This window comes from Syngnathoides biaculeatus, chromosome 4 (genome assembly GCF_019802595.1).
Source record: "Syngnathoides biaculeatus isolate LvHL_M chromosome 4, ASM1980259v1, whole genome shotgun sequence".
Lineage (NCBI taxonomy): Eukaryota > Metazoa > Chordata > Actinopteri > Syngnathiformes > Syngnathidae > Syngnathoides > Syngnathoides biaculeatus.
In genome coordinates this window covers 28,639,993-28,659,503 of record NC_084643.1, presented here as the reverse complement: position 1 = coordinate 28,659,503, position 19,511 = coordinate 28,639,993, and the positions used below count along the sequence as shown (strand labels likewise).

Genomic DNA, 19,511 nt, shown 5'->3' with positions numbered 1-19,511 from the left:
AAAACTTTATTTGAGAATTTATTTGATGACATTTTACTTATATAGTTCATGTATGGTGTTTCTTCTCGTTGCCTTGTCACAATGTTTTTTTTTACGGTTTAAAGATGACAAATGCATTAGTTGATTGATTGATTGAAGCAATAAAGCTGGCGCAACAGATTCAGATCCACGCATCCATGGCCTTGTGAATGATTTTAGCATTATTGTTTAGTAATGCTGTTACTGTAAGCCAAACTAAAAATGTAGTTAATGTTAAAAAACATTGTAACATTTAATCCCACAGGATTTATTCGGCAACATTTTTGGAATATTTTTTACTTTACAAACACAACAAAATAGTTAAGGAAAATAAATATCTCCCCCAAAAATGTAGCCTGTACTGTTCATGGTTGACAAAAACTCGCCCCCAAATATCTTGATTGGCCTACAAACCTAGAATGACCCAGTTTGGTGACATTTACTTTTTGTACTCAAAAGCATTGTATTTTATTGTATTTATTTATTTATTTTGTACTTCGCTATCCTTCAGTCTCTTCTTTGAACGTGCGATGGCAGCAGAGACCTTTGCATGGCTGGAAAGTTGCCATCCACAGGGAGTGGCCTGTACAACATACCAAGCGCCACGAATGACTGCCCAGGAACGTTATTACGGTTAATAATTCCGGATCGATCGATTGCGCGACTCTCATCTTCAACCCTCTTCCCGAGCGCGTTTCCACTCTTGAACCATGCCAGCCATCAGAAGCTTAACGCTGGTTTACGACGCGCTAAACGAGGACAGGACTTTCTCCGAGGGGGACCTCATAGCCGGGAAAGTGACTCTGGCCGTGGAAAAGCCCACCGCCGTCCAGAGCTTCTTCGTCAAAGTGAAGGGGGACGCTCAAGTGCGCTGGACGACGAGGAGCGGCAACCACAACCAAACACACTCGGCAAGCCGAAGATACTTCAAACTCAAGCACTTCTTTATCGGTGAATGCGCCAGTGGTAGGTCATGTTGCATGCCCCATGTTTGCAAATCCCTATTCTATGATTCCCTCAAACCTAATACCGCTGATTAGGTAATAAGTATTGAATAATAATATACATAATATTTATTAACATTAATAATACATTTAAACTAAGTTGTGGTAACTATTAACCAAGAAAAAAAATGCAACAACAAAAAATGCAAAAAAAAAAAAATGGGTCGTTTAATTTTGCGCTACACCCCTCCCATCATGTGGAAAATTATTTTTTCTGCCTGCCGCGAGATGTCGCTGGCACAGGCAGGGGCGGAGCCAGGGGGTGACTAGACTGAAGGGTGGCAACCCCCTCATCGTGGACGGAATACTAATTGTCGACGAGGGGGTGGAGGTGGGGGGTGAATCCAAATTTTCAGTTCCTGAAAAGGTCAGTTTCTATTCCTGATATGAGGCACGCCCCAAATGTATGGTTAAAAAAATAATTTAATTAGGTGAGGCTGTTGAGAACTGACTCTCATACGGATGCATGTCAATAAATTAAAATACAGTATTTCATTCATTTTCCGTGCCACTGCTCACTCGGGTCGCAGGCATGCTGAGTCTGGGTAAGAGGCAGGATACACCCTGAACCGGTCACCAGCCAATCACAGGACACACAAGCAACCACTCACCCTCACTTTCACAGCTACGGGCAATTTTAATTTTTTTAGGAAGAGAGAGGAAACTCATGCAGGGACGGGGAGAACATGCAAACTCCACACAGGAGAGGCCAAATTTGAACAGAGGTCCTCAGAGCTGTGAGGCAGTTCTGGCTGGTGGTAACCAGTCAGGTACCAGGGTGGCAAAATTTGAATACATGTACTGTATTCAGATTTTTTTTTTAGCTGTGTAATACATTGAGATACTATATGTGAATACATTTGGTATACTGTATGTAAAGAGACTGTACATTGCAAATACTTTGCACATACGTATAAACAGAAAGAAAGCCCCGCTTCATTCCCTTGTCTTGCTCAATGGCAAACAAATATTTTTTTTCCCCCTCGCGACCGATTGTATTGGCCAGTGGTGGACCTTGATTCCAGGGTGGCGGAAAATCTCGCTTGCGAGCCCGTGGCGCCGGCAGACCACGCGGTGGCGGACTTCGCTCCATCGGTGATATAAAGTTTTGCATTTCAATATTTTTTCATCTTATTTGGAATGCGGCATTCAGTAATTGAGGCTCTGTGCAGACATATACTGCATTAATGTGTGTTATGCTGGCTGTACAGCAGCGGACAGGAAAGCTCCACAAAGAGTGATCAACAGTGCCCAGAACGTCACTGGCTGCTCTATGCCCTCCCGAGAGGACATTGCCAACTCTCGCTAACACAGCAGAGCCACTAATATTGTAAAGGACTCTTCACATCCTGGTCACCCCCCGTATAACCAGCTGCCCTCTGGCAGGCGATACAGGTCCCACCAAACACGGACAACCTGATCCAAAGACATCTTTTTCCCCAGAGCCATCAAATCCTTGAGCGCAAAACCACTGAACATTACGGTACTGGAATATTATGCAACTGCACTTATGTTTGCTTTCCTTGGTTTTAATAATCTACCAAATCCTGGACAGGGAGCATAAGATTGAAAAAAATAGTGTATTTATTTATTTTATTTATTTATTTATTTTAGCAATAACTGTGCCTTGATGCAAGTATTTATCTGTTGTTTTTACACAAGATGTTCTGCTATTTTTATTCTATTTTATTCACACATGCACCTTTTGGAGAAGCACTCATTTTCATTGTATGCACAGCATATAATGACATTCAAGGGTTTTGATTGATTGATTTGACATTTGTCAAACATTCAAATTTCTTCAGCACAGCCCACCCCCTCAAAATAAATGAAAAATAATGAATGAATAATCAATGGGGATCCTTCCGTACCCTGGTTGTTGTTTTTTTGTTTTGTTTTTGTTCCCCCTCCCTCGGTGGGGACACTTGAGGGAACTCGAAAAATTTGGGTTGCTAGAGAAGTTCCTGCGGTGGGAAAATCCTAAATGGCCACCGAATTTTATTGTACTGTTCAAGATTGTATGTAGGAGGTGTGTTTCAAAAAAGTGTCACAAAAGACGGGTTTGAAATTCAAAACACAAACTGAACATTTTACTATTTAAAGTTATCCCCTTTAAAAAAAAAAAAAAAAAAAAAAAAAAAAAACAATTATGCCCTTTATGAACAAAAAGCATGGAGACCAAAACACCTCCAGGAAGAGAGCATGGAAGGAAACTATGGAGTTGCTCCCCACTAATAAAAAGTGGTAACAGGAACAGCCTTTTGAGTCATTTTGAGCTAGTTCTGTTCATATTGCACCTTTCCTTCATTGTGATGTTTAGAATCCATATCAGCTGTCTTCTCATTCCAATTTTGAGTCATAAAATGAATCGTTTTTACATTTTGCAGAGACTGTGCTTCCCCAAGGTGTCCATGTGTATAATTTCCGCTTTACCATCCCATCAGGGTACGTAACACATGGCACTATAGCAATGGCTGTGCTATTATCAGCAAGCACTCTTATGGTGTGTGTGTGTGGGCTTCTCCATTTACAGGACTATGCCTTCAAGTTTTAAGGGCACCCACGGAAAGATTGTCTACATTCTTGAAGCCAAGCTGTTGAGAAGTTGGAAAGTAGACAAGACCGCTGACAAAGTGATAATTTTTCGTTCCAAGTCCATCCCGCACCTACAATCTCTGATGGTTTGTAAAATACATCTGTCCAAATTCTGTAGCACTTGTCCTCATTAGGGTCGTGGGTAGGGGTATCGGTAGCAAAAAAATTAAATCGATTTGTCCACTGATTAATCAACATATGTACTTTGCATGTATTTTTTTTCCCTGTAAAATTTCATTTGGACGATTTCAAATGAAATAACAGCTCTCAGCAATCAAATCAATGACAATGATATTCAATGATGCGTGCTTAGTTTTCAATTAACTAATCAGAACACTTCTAGTCACAGGTGATCTTGAGCCTATCCCAGCAGATTTTGGGTGACACCCAGGACTGGTTGCTATCCAATTAAGACAAAAATTCACATTCACACCCATAGAGATTCTTCAATTTATCCATACATACATCCATTTTATGAGTCGCTTATCCTCACAAGGGTCACAGGAGTGTTGGAGCCTATCCCTGCTATCTTCGGGCAAGAGGTGAGGTACACCCTGAACTGGTTGCCAGCCAATCGTAGGGCACATAGAAACAAACAACCACACACCTCGCCTTGAATAATAACCTGGCCGGTTGGGGGTTATACTTCAGTAGAAAAAGTATTTTCATAAACAGCAAAACATCATTACATAAAAGATAGTCTAACCCTCCTCAGGCAAATTTTGATGCTAAAATCAATCCAACATTACACATCAAATGTTTTGTTTTCTGGACTTCTTTTCTAGTTACAACAAGTTGCAGTTAAAGACAAAGAGTTGGGGATTTTCTCAAGTGGAAAAGTGCACATGAAGGTCACTGTTGATAAGACGGCTTACGCCCCAGGTTAGAAATGTGTACATTCAAATATATGTGACCTCATGCTGGATTTTATTATTTAGCTATGCATTCACAGAAAATGTACAACATATTTACAACTTTTTTTTAACCTAAATAAATTGTGAATTCATGTGTGTTATGGTTACCACAGGAGAAACAGTGTTGGTTGTTGCAAAAATCAACAACAACTCGTCGAGTGACATGATTCCCAAAGTGCGTTTGTCCCAGGTTATCGTATACAGTGCCAGAAGTAGTAGCAAACACGAAAGCATCACCATCAACAAATTGGCCAGCCAAAATATTGGACCCCGCTCAGAGAAGGAGGTCAGGTGGGCTGTGAAGATTCCAACAAATCAGGAGCCAACCATCAAAAACTGTGAAATCATCTCAGTGGAATACTCCTTAAAGGTATTGTATATAAACATCGGTGACATTATTTCTCAATGTAAACCAGCTTTTATATGGATGTGACTTTTTTTTTTTTTTTTTTTTTTTTGAGTGGATTCATGTCTTGACTTTTTTACTCTCCTTTGATTACTTCCCAGAACATGAGGTTCTTGACAAAAAATGTTTTTCGAAAAATCGTCTCAAACTCAATATTCGATTCTTATATTAGTGGCTATTCACAACATAGGTGATTTCAAGACACGTTAGCTATGGAGCAGCTCAAGAAACATGTTCCTAACACATTAAGTGAACAACTGAACCCCCGCATGAGCAACCAACTACCACCTCGAAGGAAGAAACCTTAAACTCTCTTTTCAGTGTTATTGCAACTACGGCAGAGCGCTGAAACTGGCGTGTCTTCATTTTTGTGCAAGCACAAGACCCGCTTCGGGTCTTTGCCCATTTGGCAGACTGGTCCGCGCCGAGCTGAGCGTACAAGGGCAATGAGGGAGGGTCCTCCGACATCTGCCTTTCGCATTTGACAGTGTGGGTCTGATGATCATTGTAAACTTGCACCTGCTGGGCCATCCCGTGCAGTAGGTAGACCGCTCGTCTAACACGATTAAGGTGCCACTGGCAGACAGATATGAGATACCAAGCCAACTTCACATCATCCGGCCATTGAGGTCATCTTGTAATTCCGTATAAACGTTAAGCGTCGTTTTTTTTTTTCTTCCTCAGGTGTATCTGGACATAAGTTTTGCCTTCGACCCTGAGGTGACGTTCCCAGTGATCATCATACCTCCAAATGTAGCCTCTAGTTCTCAGGGTGCTTTTTCTGGGCCCAGCTGGGCCCCACACAACAGTGACTTCCCCCCTGCTGCAGCCAGCGCAGCTTGTTATCCTCCATCCCCACACAGAGGCCAAGGGGCCCAAGCATATTTGGCACCCTCGCCGTTTTACTCAGATAATCCGACAAACTATGCGGGTCCTTCGACCATTAATCCCAGTCCCGTCGCACCCATGGCGTGGGGCTTCTATCCAGGAACTTCATCATTATCATCATCATCATCATCATTTACTGTTGTGCACCCTCTACCGAATCCTGAAAGATTTCATTCAACTGCTCCAACATTTCCACCCAATCCATCTCCGCCAGGCCCATCAGCACCACCGGTATTAGACTTAGCTCCTTCTGCTCCATCCTACGAACCACCTTCTTACACGAGCACCACCAACTTCCTGTCTCAATCTGATGAACCTCCTCCAGCCTATTCACTTATTTTCCCACCATCTGCAAAGGATGAGTGAAGCGAAGCCAAATAAGACAAATCAGTCTTGAAAACCATTGTGTAAGTCATAAACACTGACATTTTGTAAATATGAGAGTCCTCAAATGTGCATATCATTTTTTAATTTGAAATATGATGTTGGTATGTGGAATGTATCTCAAGGTTCTAACCTGTTGGCACGTAAATAAAGTTACTGTGTAATGCCTGGATTAGACTACAGCAGGGGTCAGGAATCTTTTAGGCTGAGAGAGACATAAACTGCAAATATTATAAAACGTAATCCCAAAAGAGCTATATAATATTTTTAAATCTAAATACAAGTGTATTTGTGCATCTTGTGTTAGACTAACACTTTAAGAGTACAATAATTCTCTAAATCATTTAAATAACATTATGCTGTTGCTAACGAATGATGACAAAAGTACTTCTCACCATTAATGCAACTTCGTCGTCTGTTTCATACGTCATTAAATTAAACTTCATGCAGCCGCTGAGACCTCCATCAATTAATGGTGAACATCTTAATGTTTTTTTTTTTGTTTGTTTTTCTTAAATGTGAGAAAGACTTTTCATATGGACAGGTAGAACCAAAAATTGTCAGTACAGTGATGCGATACGTGCCGAAGTGTGTAGTATGTGACTGCGTTCCAAGTTTTCACAATTTGTCAGTCTGCAGGTTTAATTTTTTCCCATTTCTCCCCACTTATGTGAGCTCGCCAACAATGCTTGCCGACAGAGGCATGTTTGTGTTAAAAAAAAAAAAAAAATTCCGGTGGTGGGTGGGCGGTCCATAAGCACACTGTCATTATAAACAACGTTGATAGGCTGTGTAAGGACTAACATTTGTAATTATGAGTGTAGCCCTTTAAGAGCAGAGGGGGGTGGTGCAAGGTAAATTAGGTAGAAGAGTGTGTGGCCTTGCAGTCGGTAGTTGTTAGAGAAAGTTACATCTGCTGCCACAATATTAAAAAAAAAAAAAGAAGACCTCAGGCTCACTTTGGGTGGGGGGGTCACGCGATCGACCAAAACTGCCTGACATTGACAACATTGAGCACCCCTGTTGCATACAGTATGTCATTATGAGGGTTCTGTGAGCCATAGGTTCCCGAACCCTGTACTACAGGACTTTAGCCTGATATTGACCCATTTAGCCATCACAGGAAATTTTTCAGAACAAAACCTCTTGTAGTGTGAGATAATCTTATGACAAACCATTTGGCCTTACGATAACCTCACAATGCCAAAATGACAAGTGCAGCATGGTGTTTTGTTTTTTTTTTTTTTAATATCATAGCCGTGTAGTGACGTGAACAGCAAGTCTACGCCAGCGGCACCTTGATGTCGCTCAAAAAGATTGCAATTGGCATACATTTATTCATGTGTACAAACCAATGTTTGCCAAAGCTTTTGTCCATGATTCAACAGAACGCTGGCATTTTTCTGTATGTACAAACATTAGTGCCACCACTTAGCTTGCTCAGTGGTTTCTTGCCTACTTGAGAGCCATATTGTACTAAATATACATAAAACATACCTCAAGCAATGCTTGAAAGGACAGTCTGAAATGTCATTTCCTGTGACATCACAGGGCTTTTCCATCGTTGCTTTCCCCACGACATTCCAGCAGCAATCCATTGACAACAACTTGCTGTCGTTATGGTAACAGTTGTATCCGTTTGCAGTGTAAGGTGACACGTTTTCTGGCCATGCCTACCAGAGCTCAGTGATCTTAAAAGATAGGATAAGGTGGTAACAGAATAAACCATGTAGTATTGCCACTATTGGATGGCGGTACAGCAAGATTTTAATGGGAGGAGTCTGTGATAGTACAATCTTGAAAGACCAAAATTTGTTTTGTAGTCTGATCCAGGCATTGGGATAAGACTGTTCTTAGAGGCCTTCAACTGTTTTCATGCATTCTTTCCTACTTTACATGAACAGTTAAGTCTAAAATTATTAATAATCTGGTTAAATTTTGCGTTCATGCATATTTGTGCTTGGAGTTGGCAGGTTTTGACTTGATATGATAAGCTAAAAGTGACCAAAAAAAGCTCACCGTCACAAAAATGTATTCAAGTGCCTGGTTTTATCAAATAATTTGGAGGAAGGACATCTTTTCCAGTATTTTAACAGATCATGATATGAATGAATTCTTTAGACAGAGGAAAAAAAAAATCATTCAAAATGGATATATTTTGATTTTATCTATGCATACTACTTAAAGCGTTACATAAACACGTATGCAAGATGATGAAATCAAAAGATCGATTATAATCAAAACAGATGTTATTGTATGTAATATTTTGTTTCATGTATCTTTTGTTCTTTTAAGACTTTTGCCGTGTCACTGCACTGTAATACCTGATTTGCTTGAACCACCTTGTTGTCTTTGTTTGATACAATATATATATATATATATATATATATATATATATAAAATACATCATTTTACTGAGGACTTTGTATTTTATCAGGCTCAATATGCCACGAGGTAATACATTTAGCAAGAGCATTTCCATAGTGTGTATAAGAGAGGTAATTCTGGATTAAATCATCGCAATTTCAGTGCTGCGGAAGGATCTACTCTCACCTCTACAGGTTGACTGTAATTTACAAGACACCCAAGTAAACAGGCCTCGTTTCCAAAGGGTAAGTCATTCACTTTAACTAAAGAGACCAAAATAAAGAGTTTTAAGGTGAAGGTCACTGGAGACGCACGTGTGCACTGTAACCATGGTGAAGGAGTTTAAAAGAAAGAAGAAAAAAAAAAATATATATATATATATACACACATATATACTGTATATATCCTAGCATGCACACAGGAGATAAACTATTTCAAAAATAGAACACATCGTAAAGGTATATTAAAACTGGATGGTTGAGGTTTTTGAGCGGTTCAAACGTGATTAGTAAAATTACCGGTTGAAAATTGATAAACAAGAATCACCGTTCAAGTGATTTTTTTTTTTTTTTGCCTTGATTTATGAGACATTTGAGAAACAAGCGCTGTATGGGGCCGGTGACCTCAACTCACTTCTGAACAAGTAGCAGTTTGGCAGAAGAGCTTTATCACATTCAAAGGTGTCAAACTAAACGAAACAAAATATATCGTCTCATCAGTAATATCAGGTTCTCAATGTTAGTCCACTTTTTCGTGTCATTATGATGTCCGTCTCGAATTGTGTCAGATTCCCTTGCATATAAATTGTCCGCGGCTGGTCTTGATCCACTGTGAATAACTATTAATGCACACTGAAAATAAATAATTGGATTATGTACATCAGTTGCACATGATTTATAATGTTCCCCTCTTTTCCTAGGAAATTATAGAATATACAGTATGTATAACACTTTAATCACTTGCAAATTAAAATTCAAAAGGATTTTTTTTTTCAGTGCAGCTAATAGAGAAACTTGTGACCATTTCCAATACTTATACATCAGGTACCCTAATTTAGAATTACAGTCGTAGGTAAATTAAGGCTTTGTGAGTGACTTCAAATTGAAACCTTGAGAAATACTAATTTCATTTGCTAAGCAATAAGCAAAACCTTTGCATGAAAAATTTAATACTTGACTTGAAAAAAAAATGTCCCATGTAAAATTATTGCATTTAAATCACATTTCTTTGCTTACTATGTGTTATTAGGATCTTTATTAGGAAGTTTCAATAGTTTACTACTTTGTAGGGAGATGTTTCCTAAATATTACCTGGCAAAAATGCTGATGAGGTGGAAGCAATAAGAGTAGAACTGCAAAACAGAGGCCTGATTTGTTTCTTACTACATAACAAAAATATTAAAATAAAAACTTCAACATTACTGCTGCAATTATCAGATGTGGATTTCTTTTTGTCTTCATAATTAGTGTTCTTTGTTTGGGATAACAATAGAGGGAACAACATCATGTCACCACAAAGGGCACCAGAGCTGTCCCATATTTCAGCATAATGAGCGGGCAAAGCTATTCAGCTTGGAACAATGTTTTCTAACATTAACAGATTTATGCCCTATAAATCTATTTGTAAGCAAAAACACCTATTATGTATACAAGAATGAAATATGGAAAAATGGAAACCAAACAAAATGAAGAGATACAGGACTCAAACGCATACTTGAGGGGTAGAGAATGTGCGGGAAGTAGGCCAAAAACGTCCCTGCAAGAATATTTCAACTACCAGCAGTGCGGTTCTAAAAATGAATAAACTTCAGAGGAGCCAAACCATTTAAGTGAAAATGCTTAGATTACTTAATAATAAACATCATTCATAAGTTTAGTATCACCCTCAGAGACTTGATCCAAAAAAAATACCCATGATAGGAACAAAGGTTGCATTACAGGTCTGTAAATGTGGATTTATAAAACAGCATAGGACAAAACTGTTTTTGCCAATTACCCAGAACTTGGAAGAAGAAGAAGAAAAAAAAAGATGCGGGGAGTTATGGTGGTCCCTAGGAGTTTAGAAAAGGAATGCAATCCCACCCCCTCCCCCACCCGGCCTCCATTCATCCATTCACTGCAGTAATTCATGCAAGAGTGGAGAGAGGCAGCGTGAAGTCCACTTTTCTGTTTCTTGCACTTGTTCTGTCTCACTGATCCACTGGAGTCTTTGCAGCCATGGGGAAAAGAACACTGACATCTTTTTACCTCCTTCCCTTCTTCATTTTCACTGGTGAGACCCATTAAGAGCTTGTTGAACTTGTCATTTTAACTTTTTATTTACTGCAGCTGAACTGTTGAGTTTTGTTTTTTTTCTAATGATTAACTTGCGTCTCAATACTCGTCTACTTCTTGTACGGTTACAGTGTTTCAACAAAAGCTGTCGTCTCAGTTGCATGTAGTTTCGAAACTTAATACTACTAACTTTTTTTTTTTCCTGTTAAAAATTATGAATAAAATTCAAGGCCCGAGCGTCATTTCTTCTTTCTCTTGCAAACAATCAAAGATTGAATGACCGACCAATGAACATAAATATGTAAGTGAAAGTGAAATTGTTTGCATTTGAACCTTCGTAGACGTGTATTTGTCTTGAGATCCTTTTGTTTCCTTGCTTTATGTCCTCAAGCGGCTTCAGGGCAAGTCTCAAAAAAGGACATGTAGGACCTTTTAACCTGATTGTGACATCATCTGAAATAATTTTATGCTAAAGTTTTGACATTATTGAAGAGAGACTGCTTTGATACTTCCCCCAGAAGTTTAAATCATAAATTAATACATTTCAATTCCCTAAGAATTCAACCGTCATTTATAATTGTTTTGGGTTGTTGTTGTTTTTTTTTTTTGTGTAAATGAGTAAATCCTAAAGATGACGTCCGTTTTGAAAACTATGCATGACTAATAAAAAGTTACCAGTAATGTGTTCATGCCGGTACAATTATTTGCATTTTTAGGGGGGGAATTTTGCAAAATGATGTCGAGTCCTCTAGTAGTTAGGGCAGTATGAAATAATGAATTGAAATAGGTTGTTGCAGTGAACATTGTCCAAATATCAACTTTGCAAATGGTCCAGATACTTCAAGCATGAGTGGCCAGTATTGGTAATCCAGTATGGCAAAACTACTACAGAGTGAGCCGAGTATTTACACTACTTATCTTGCATCATGTCATTTTTCCTTCCCCATGAACAGAAATGTCTGGTTTAAAGATCCAAAACAAGCTGCTGGGCACGTGCCTTCAAGTACAGGACGGTTCCCCTGGAGGGAGAATGTCCCTGGGACAATGCGACCCACATTCAGTCTTACAAGAATGGCTGTGGCTGCCTGACAGACAGGCGCTCAAAAACAAATTCTCGGGAGAGTGTCTGACTGCACCTGAGGAGGAGTTTGAGGGGGTCCACATGCAACCCTGTCATGTTGAATATGAAGAGGCTGCTGCCCACTTAGCTCAAATGGAGCTGGACAGTGATGTGGGCAGCCAGCAATGGTCCTGTTCCAAGAAAGGCCACCTGACTTTGGTCGGGAAGGCGCTGCACCTTCGTGCTACACAAGAATCCAGTTTGGTCTTCCTATCGCGGGAGCATAAACAGGTGAGGATTTACTGCCTTGTATAATATGTCATTTTCTGTGATGGATAACAAAGACGTAATTTTTCATGTTACATCACCCACTGTACCCGTTTCCGATGGATCTGCATTTTCCCTTGCCAAATCAATGGTTTTTTTCTACCTTAGCGTAGTTCCTGGTTGGAATACTGAACAGTCCTGGATGTTTTTATTTTTATCTCTCTCTGTCTCGGCAGACAGTTGCCCCACACTTAGTCTTGAGTCTGGATGAGGGGTTTTTTTTCCCCTCCAAGAAGCAGCTCGCCATTGTCTCCATTGCCTCAAGCGTAGCCTACACGAGTGAGATTCAGTTAGTCTTTTAATTTAAATTTACTGTGGACTGTGGTTTAAGACCTGTGGCCTGAGACAATTTGTTGCGATTTGGCTTTATCCGTAGAACCATTTCTGCTTATACTCACTAGGGCCGAGAATGTGCTTGAGCCCATTACACCCGACTTTGGCCAAGAGGCAGGGTACCATACACCTTGAACTCGTCACCAGCTAATTGTAGGGCACTTACAAACAGCCATTCACCTTTAAGGACAATTCAAAGTCTTCAAATAATTTACCATGCCTGTTTTTCAAACGTGGAAGGAAACCAGATTAGCTGGAGAAAACTGCACGCATGCATGGAGAACATCCAAACTCCACATAGGAAGGCCAGAGCCTGAATTTCATCATTCAGAACTGTGAGGCAAATGTACTCACCACTTCATTTGGCACTCTAAAAATAATACCGTATTAAATTGAATTCAATTCAATCCCAGGTCACTGGTATCACAGATGTGGCTCAAGCATCGCTTTTTGAATAGTTAAACATTTCAAAAACAATGTTTGTGGCATTTTGTTCGGACTCAAAAGCAGGGCAGCAAGTGGAGGACCCTGGACAACCAGACACTGTGTGATGGGAGGGACAGCAAACACCATCAGCATCACCACCACCAAAACCACCAACCCCACAATCCACTGGGTAAATCAACAGAACCCATCATTGTGTCACTTTGTGTCATCTCTGTTTGTGACAAATGAATGTGTAAGAATTGTTTGTCCGTGCATGTCATGAGGAAAATAGCTTCACTTGGTGTTAATTTGATTTAAATATAAATTCCTGTGAAATGGACTAACTCAGTCCATTCAAAACAGCATATGAAGTGGATGTATGAAAAAGTTTCCACATAGGCAAATTAAAGTCATGTTGAATGGGAGTCAGCACACACCTACCTACCACCACCGACAGTGCTTCTTATTCATTGGGTTAATCAGCTTTTGCTGAGCGTTTTTTTTTTCTTTTTTTTTTTCCCTCCACCCAACAAACCTTGATTTAATTGGACAATAAACCTAAACAGTATGGGAAACTATTTAAATGGTGGAAGGTTTATGCTGCCCATTTTGCATCTGTTTGAATGTGATTGGTTAATTATAAACACCACATTCAAGCTATAAAAGGGTGTGCACACTTGTGCAACTACATTAAGTTGTTTTTGGCTTCCAATTTTGAAAGGACAATTTTTTAAATTGAGTTCTGTACATTATAAACATCATTAAGAGTGGAAAACATTTGTCATTGTTTTTTCTTTGCCTCATTTTTTTATATCACAAAATGAGGGATTTATAAAGGGTTGAGGAGTTTTTTTATATTCACTGTAAGATGCCAGTATGGGCTTTAATTTTTTTATATATATATATATTTTTTTTTTTTTTGAGGAACTTGTGAGTTTTTATGTAATATTGTTTTTGAAATTGTAAATTTCAAGCTCCTCCAATTTACAATACTTCACTACATTGTCCAAACCGCTTATCCTCACAAGGGCCACGGCAGAGCTGGTACCTCTCCCAGCTAACATTGGGTGTAAGGCAGAATACACACTGAACTGGTTCCGAGTCAGTCACAGGGCATATGGGAATCGATCCCAAACTGAAGATCTGAGGATTTGCAGTATTGCGCATAGTATAAATTTGCAAATAATTTGAGGATTTCGGGTGGGCTACAACATGGTCTTTCTGCATTTCTACAAGTACTCTACACTTGCATTAAATAAAGAAGGAGAATGTCTCATGTACTACAGAGCAGTCAGGATTCAATATATGCCATACAGTATAGGTTTGTCCCAAGTAAGGACACAGGAAGCAGCCTGATATTTTTTCCCATAAATAGAGCTCCAAAACATAAAGCGTATAGAATAAGGAGCGACTTGGTTTCACAAAGCAAGCCCAACGACTGCTGGCTGCATACAACACGTAATCAACTCAGTGAAATCTAATCTAATAGCATTTGTGTGTGGGTTGGGCAGGGGAGGGGAGGGCTGGCCTCACAGGACGTGTGTTGTTGCAAGCGGCCTCAATGACAGAGACCCCCCCACCCCACCCCACCCCCCACTTACGATATATGAAGAAATTCAACCCATAGGACAGTTGATTACAAAGCTAAAACCTTATTGACATGGTTAATGAAACTATATTCTTTAGTTTTAAACCAGGCTACCTGCCCTTGAGTTTTTATTTGTATTTTTAATTATATGGCCAGAATTTAAATAAATAAAATGAAACTTCTGATATATTAAAATGTGATACTAGGTGAATGGTAGTATTTTTTTTTAACATACTGTAGAGGAGAGGTGGCATAAGTAGTCACATTCTGGAAAGTAGAAGTATTGATTCAACAACTTAAGTACAAACAATTCTAATAATGTTGGGACTTTGTGTTGAATAAATAAAAATAGAATACAGTGATTTTGAAATCATGTTAGCCTATATTTAATTGAGTAGGGTTTTAAGATACACTTACAGATGTAGCGCCGAACTGGATTGGTTTTCTGAAGTGCTCTTGAGCCCAAGCGGTGATATCCTTTACAAATTGATGTCAGTTTTCCATGCCTGAGGATCTCAAGGTCACCGGCACGCAATGTTTGTTTTCATCCTTCCCTCTTACATACAGTGATTTCTCCAGATTCTCTGAACCTTTTGATTTTGTGGGTCCATATGTGATGAAACCCCCCAAATCCTTGCAACTGTACATCAAGGAACAATGTCTTTTGACTGTTGTACTAATTTTTCATGTACTTGTTCACAAAGAGATGACACTCAGCCCATCTTCGCTTGTGAATGACTGAACAATTCAGGGAAGCTTCTTTTATCCCCAATCATGGCATCCTGATACCAATTAGTCAGTTCACATGTGGGATTTTCCAAATAGGTGTTTGATGAGCATTCCCCAACTGTCTTTTTTGGAACGTATTGCAGCCATTAAATGCTAAGATTACTTGGTAAAAACAATTAACTTTATCAGTTTGAGCTTTAAAAATCTTATCTTTGTACTGTATTAAATTAAATATAGGTTGAACATTCATCCATTTTCTTAGGTGCTTATCCTCACAAGGGTCACAAGCGTGCTGGAGCCTATCCCACCTGTCATCAGGCAGGAGGCAGGGTACACCCTGAATTGGTTTCCAGTCAATCGTAGGACACACGGAGACAGACAACAGTCGCACTCACAATTAATGTTGCATATTTTTGGGATATGGGAGGGAACCGGAGTGCCCGGAGAAAATCCATGCAGACACGGGAGAACATCCAAACTCCACGCAGGCTGGGCCAGGATTGTCCTCAGAACCCATGTCCTCAGAACTGTTAGGCAGATGCTGTAACTAGTTGCATCATTGTGTCTAGGTTCAATGTGATTTGGAAATGATTTTATTGTGTTTTGATGTGTTTAACACAAGATTTCAACTTCATTGGAATTGGCTTTGTAAAAAGTACAGATTCTGAAAAAAATATTTTTTAATGTCAATTCCATATAATACCTATTTTGATAACCTGGTCAAATGGGAAGGGGTGGGGTTGGTTGAAAAAATTGCTATTAAAAGCCTGTTCAACAACGTAACCAGAGGAAGGTACATATTTCTATTTTTAAATGTAGAGAGAAAAAGTAATGTCAGAAAAATAATGATTGAAGCAAAGAACAATGACCTAAAAAATGAACTTAAGTATAGGAACAAATTATTTGCAGCCCTTTTGTCCAAGATGGCTGGCTGTCATTGAGTTAAGTGCACTTTTGCAGCAATCAAACTTTTCTTTTTCCTGAAAGCAATCATCATTTCCTCATTTCATGAAATGCAAGATTCATGTTGTGGTTTCACATAAATTTAGACCTGAAGTATAGTACACACCCCAAATTGGGGGATATAGACATTTGGTCCAAATTTGTGATCAATTTAATTGTGATGTGTTTCTGTTTTTGCTCCTTGCCAGTTGAAGCTCCATTTCGTGTTGGAGTCACAGAAGAATTTCCAGTGAAAGACTTGTTTGATGTTTTTCCCCAAAGCACAAAGTCCCCTGAGGATCCTACCATGGTTTTCTTCACTCTGGACTATGGTAAGATCTTTTTTTCAATGGATCCTCTCCCCCGCGTGTCATTGGAAGACAACAAATGTTTGATTTTAAGATACAATATGAAGTGTTATTTACCCACCACTAGGTGGGGATATAGCAAAGAGTAATGAAAGTGTTTCGTGTTGAGGGATTGTCCTTAGTACTACAGTACAATACAGGTAGCGGTATACAGTATATTCTTTGAAGATGAGGGCATGTCTGCATTGAGTAGGCTGAGATATTAAAAAAAATAATAATTTAAATGAATTTCATCCAATATGTTACCTTTGGTGATACAGTATATTAAAATTATTCGAAAGATGATATTACAGTATCATGTTATTGTTGTTATATTATTCTTTTATCCATGTTTATTTATTTGTGATTTATTAACATGAGGTAAAACATGTTTCTATTCATATGAAATCGGTAGTGTAATTATTTATTTATTTTAGTTACACCAACAAATAATTATCATTATCAAGATCAGATGCAAATATTTATTCTTTCATCTAGTTTGTATCTATATCTGGCATTTTTTATTTCAACAGTTTCTTATGACTAATCCCATTTATTGTTTGTTTTGTTTTTGAATTACATTTTAATGCAGTATATGAAATGAAATGTCTCGATATTAACTGGTGAACATATGTTCACTGGCCGCAATACAACACAAATGACATCACACAAATTAATTTATTGACAAAGAGGAAGTTCAAAAATATATTTACATTAATGTATGTATTATCTACCCAGAAAAAGAAATTTTCAATAATTTGTAGTATGTCTTTGTTGTTTATGTTGTGAATCTGTGTTATCAAACCAATTTAGAATAGTTCATAGGAACATTAGTATATGAATCGATATGACTACTGAAATAACTTGTCACCGACAACTCTTGTACAGTGCGGCACGATGATTCAGCTGGAAAGTGTTGGCCTTACAGTTCTGGGGACTGGGGTTCAATCCCGCCGCCGCCTGTGTGGAATTTGAATGTTCTCCTTGTGCCTATGTGGGTTTTCTCCGGGCACTCCTGTTTACTCCCACATCCCAAAAACATGCAACCTTAGTTGGACACTCTCAATTGCCCCTAGGTGTGATTGTGAGTGCGACTGTTGTCTGTCTCAGTGTGCCCTGCAATTGGCTGGCAACCATTTCAGGGTGTACCCTGCCTCCTGCCCGTTGAAAGCTGTGATAGGCTCCAGCACTCCCTGTGACCCTTGTGAGGATAAGCAGCTCTTGTACATAATCTAATTTTGTAGATGAGTAATTCTCTCAGGCGGCAAGTGGTGCAATTGGTTAGAACATTAGCCTCACAGTGCTAAGGACAGAGGTTCAATTCCCAGCCCAGCATGTATGGAGTTTATATGTTCTCCACGTCCCTGCGTGGGTTTTCTCCGGGTACGCCGGTTTCCTCCCACATCCCAAAAACATGCATTAATAGGAGTCTCTGAATTACCCCTTGGGTGTGATCATGAATGTGAATGGTTGTTTGATTATATCTGCCCTCCGATTGGCTGGCAACCAGTTAACGGTGTGTCCCACCTCCTGATGACAGCGCGGATCAGCTCCAGGACTCCTGTGACCCTTGTGTGCATGTGTAATGTTTCAGCAACACCCCGTCGGCAGTACAGCATACTTGTAAGGTTCAGTTACCCATCCATCCATTTTCCATCCTTAAAAGGCTTGCAGTAGTGCCGGAAACTATCACAGCTGTCATCGGGCATGAGTTGGGGTACACCGTGAACTGGTTACCAGCCAATTGCAGGGCACAAGGAGATGGACAACAGTCACACTCACAATAACACCTAGGGGTAATTCAGAGTCTCCAATGAATGCATGTTTTTGGGGATGTGGGAAGAAACTGGAGTGCCCGGAGAAAACCCAAGCAAGCACAGGGAGAACATGCAAACTCCACAGAGGTGGAACCCGGCTCCTCAGAACTGTGAGGCCAACCCTAACCAGTAGCTCCACTGTACCACCAGGTTCAGTTATATTTAACTTTTAAATAGAAGTTAGAGAACCACTGTTGTCGATGTAAATAGTGTAGGTCTTCATAAGTACAAAAAGTAATCACTGGCTGCATATAAGTAACTATGTACTGATTATGTACCTTCACAGGCATGGCCTGGAAGGTAACCATGTTGGTTTTAAGCTCTTTGGCTCTTGTCCTTGGAACAGCCATTCTTATTTTCAACGTTTACTCCAACAGGTGAGTGCAAACACACTAATGTAAAGAACTGTGTACAAAGCCTTTGGGTCAATGGGTTCACACCTTCTCAAATGTCTCGTTTGTGCGAACAAGAAGGAAGAAGGTGGTGTGCGTTTTGAAGTCGTACTCTCCGAGGCCAGAGGCGGGCATTCCGGGCTCCCCGGTGCCTTGTGAGAGAGCCCCCCTAACGGAGAACGCCATGCGCCACCCACTCTCCTCCCCTCACATGCCCCGAGGCGAAATCCTGATTGAATGGAAAGATGGCACCGTGACACCACTCTATGAGGTCTAAAGGTTGTAGTTTTTTAGTACACACTATATTGTATTTTATGCAAGGAGACAAAGATAAGGCTTGAGTTTTATTATGTTTTTGTCTACATTTGAGGCAAGTGGAATTGTGTTTGGAAAGTCGCCCACTGTTTCTACAAGCTAATGGCTTAAGTGCAGCCACCACAGTAGAAAACAGTAAATGGGATGCCACAAAGTAAGGAATGTTTTACTTTTCTAGGGCCCTCGTCGTTGTGCGACCTATGAATGGTCATCACCTTTACGGTAGTTCATTTTTCTGGGCCGTAGTAGAATGCAGGGTGAGACCTTCAGCTGATTGCTGGAGCAAAATAATTGTCATTTTAAGTCATTCTAACCTGCATCTCGTGAATTAGTGACTTTTACTAAGAACTTGGCAATCTAACAACAGTCACTAGTTACCTGCAGTA

The 19,511-nt window shown here is 39.6% G+C and overlaps 1 protein-coding gene across 2 annotated transcripts; it reads left to right on the top strand.

The window, feature by feature from the left end:
* Positions 1–604: 604 nt before the first annotated feature.
* Positions 605–8,885, top strand: si:dkey-172m14.1 (uncharacterized protein LOC567451 homolog). 2 transcript variants are annotated; one of them, XM_061818304.1, is made up of 6 exons: positions 605–969; positions 3,410–3,467; positions 3,556–3,703; positions 4,403–4,499; positions 4,645–4,901; positions 5,622–8,885. In XM_061818304.1, the coding sequence occupies exons 1-6, from the start codon at positions 729–731 to the stop codon at positions 6,189–6,191; spliced, it is 1,371 nt and encodes a 456-aa protein (XP_061674288.1). In that variant the 5' UTR covers positions 605–728; the 3' UTR covers positions 6,192–8,885. The 2 variants fall into 2 exon arrangements, with proteins under 2 accessions (XP_061674288.1, XP_061674287.1); XM_061818303.1 differs by having other exon boundaries at positions 605–984.
* The last annotated feature ends 10,626 nt before the right edge of the window (positions 8,886–19,511 follow it).

What these genes read in the sequence shown, in the direction of transcription:
- si:dkey-172m14.1 (XM_061818303.1), top strand. Translation starts at nt 729, where the DNA reads ATGCCAGCCATCAGAAGCTTAACGCTGGTTTACGACGCGCTAAACGAG. An exon ending in TATCGGTGAATGCGCCAGTG is followed by an intron (nt 985 to 3,409) that starts GTAGGTCATGTT and finishes TACATTTTGCAG; the next exon opens with AGACTGTGCTTCCCCAAGGT. An exon ending in TAAGACGGCTTACGCCCCAG is followed by an intron (nt 4,500 to 4,644) that starts GTTAGAAATGTG and finishes TGGTTACCACAG; the next exon opens with GAGAAACAGTGTTGGTTGTT.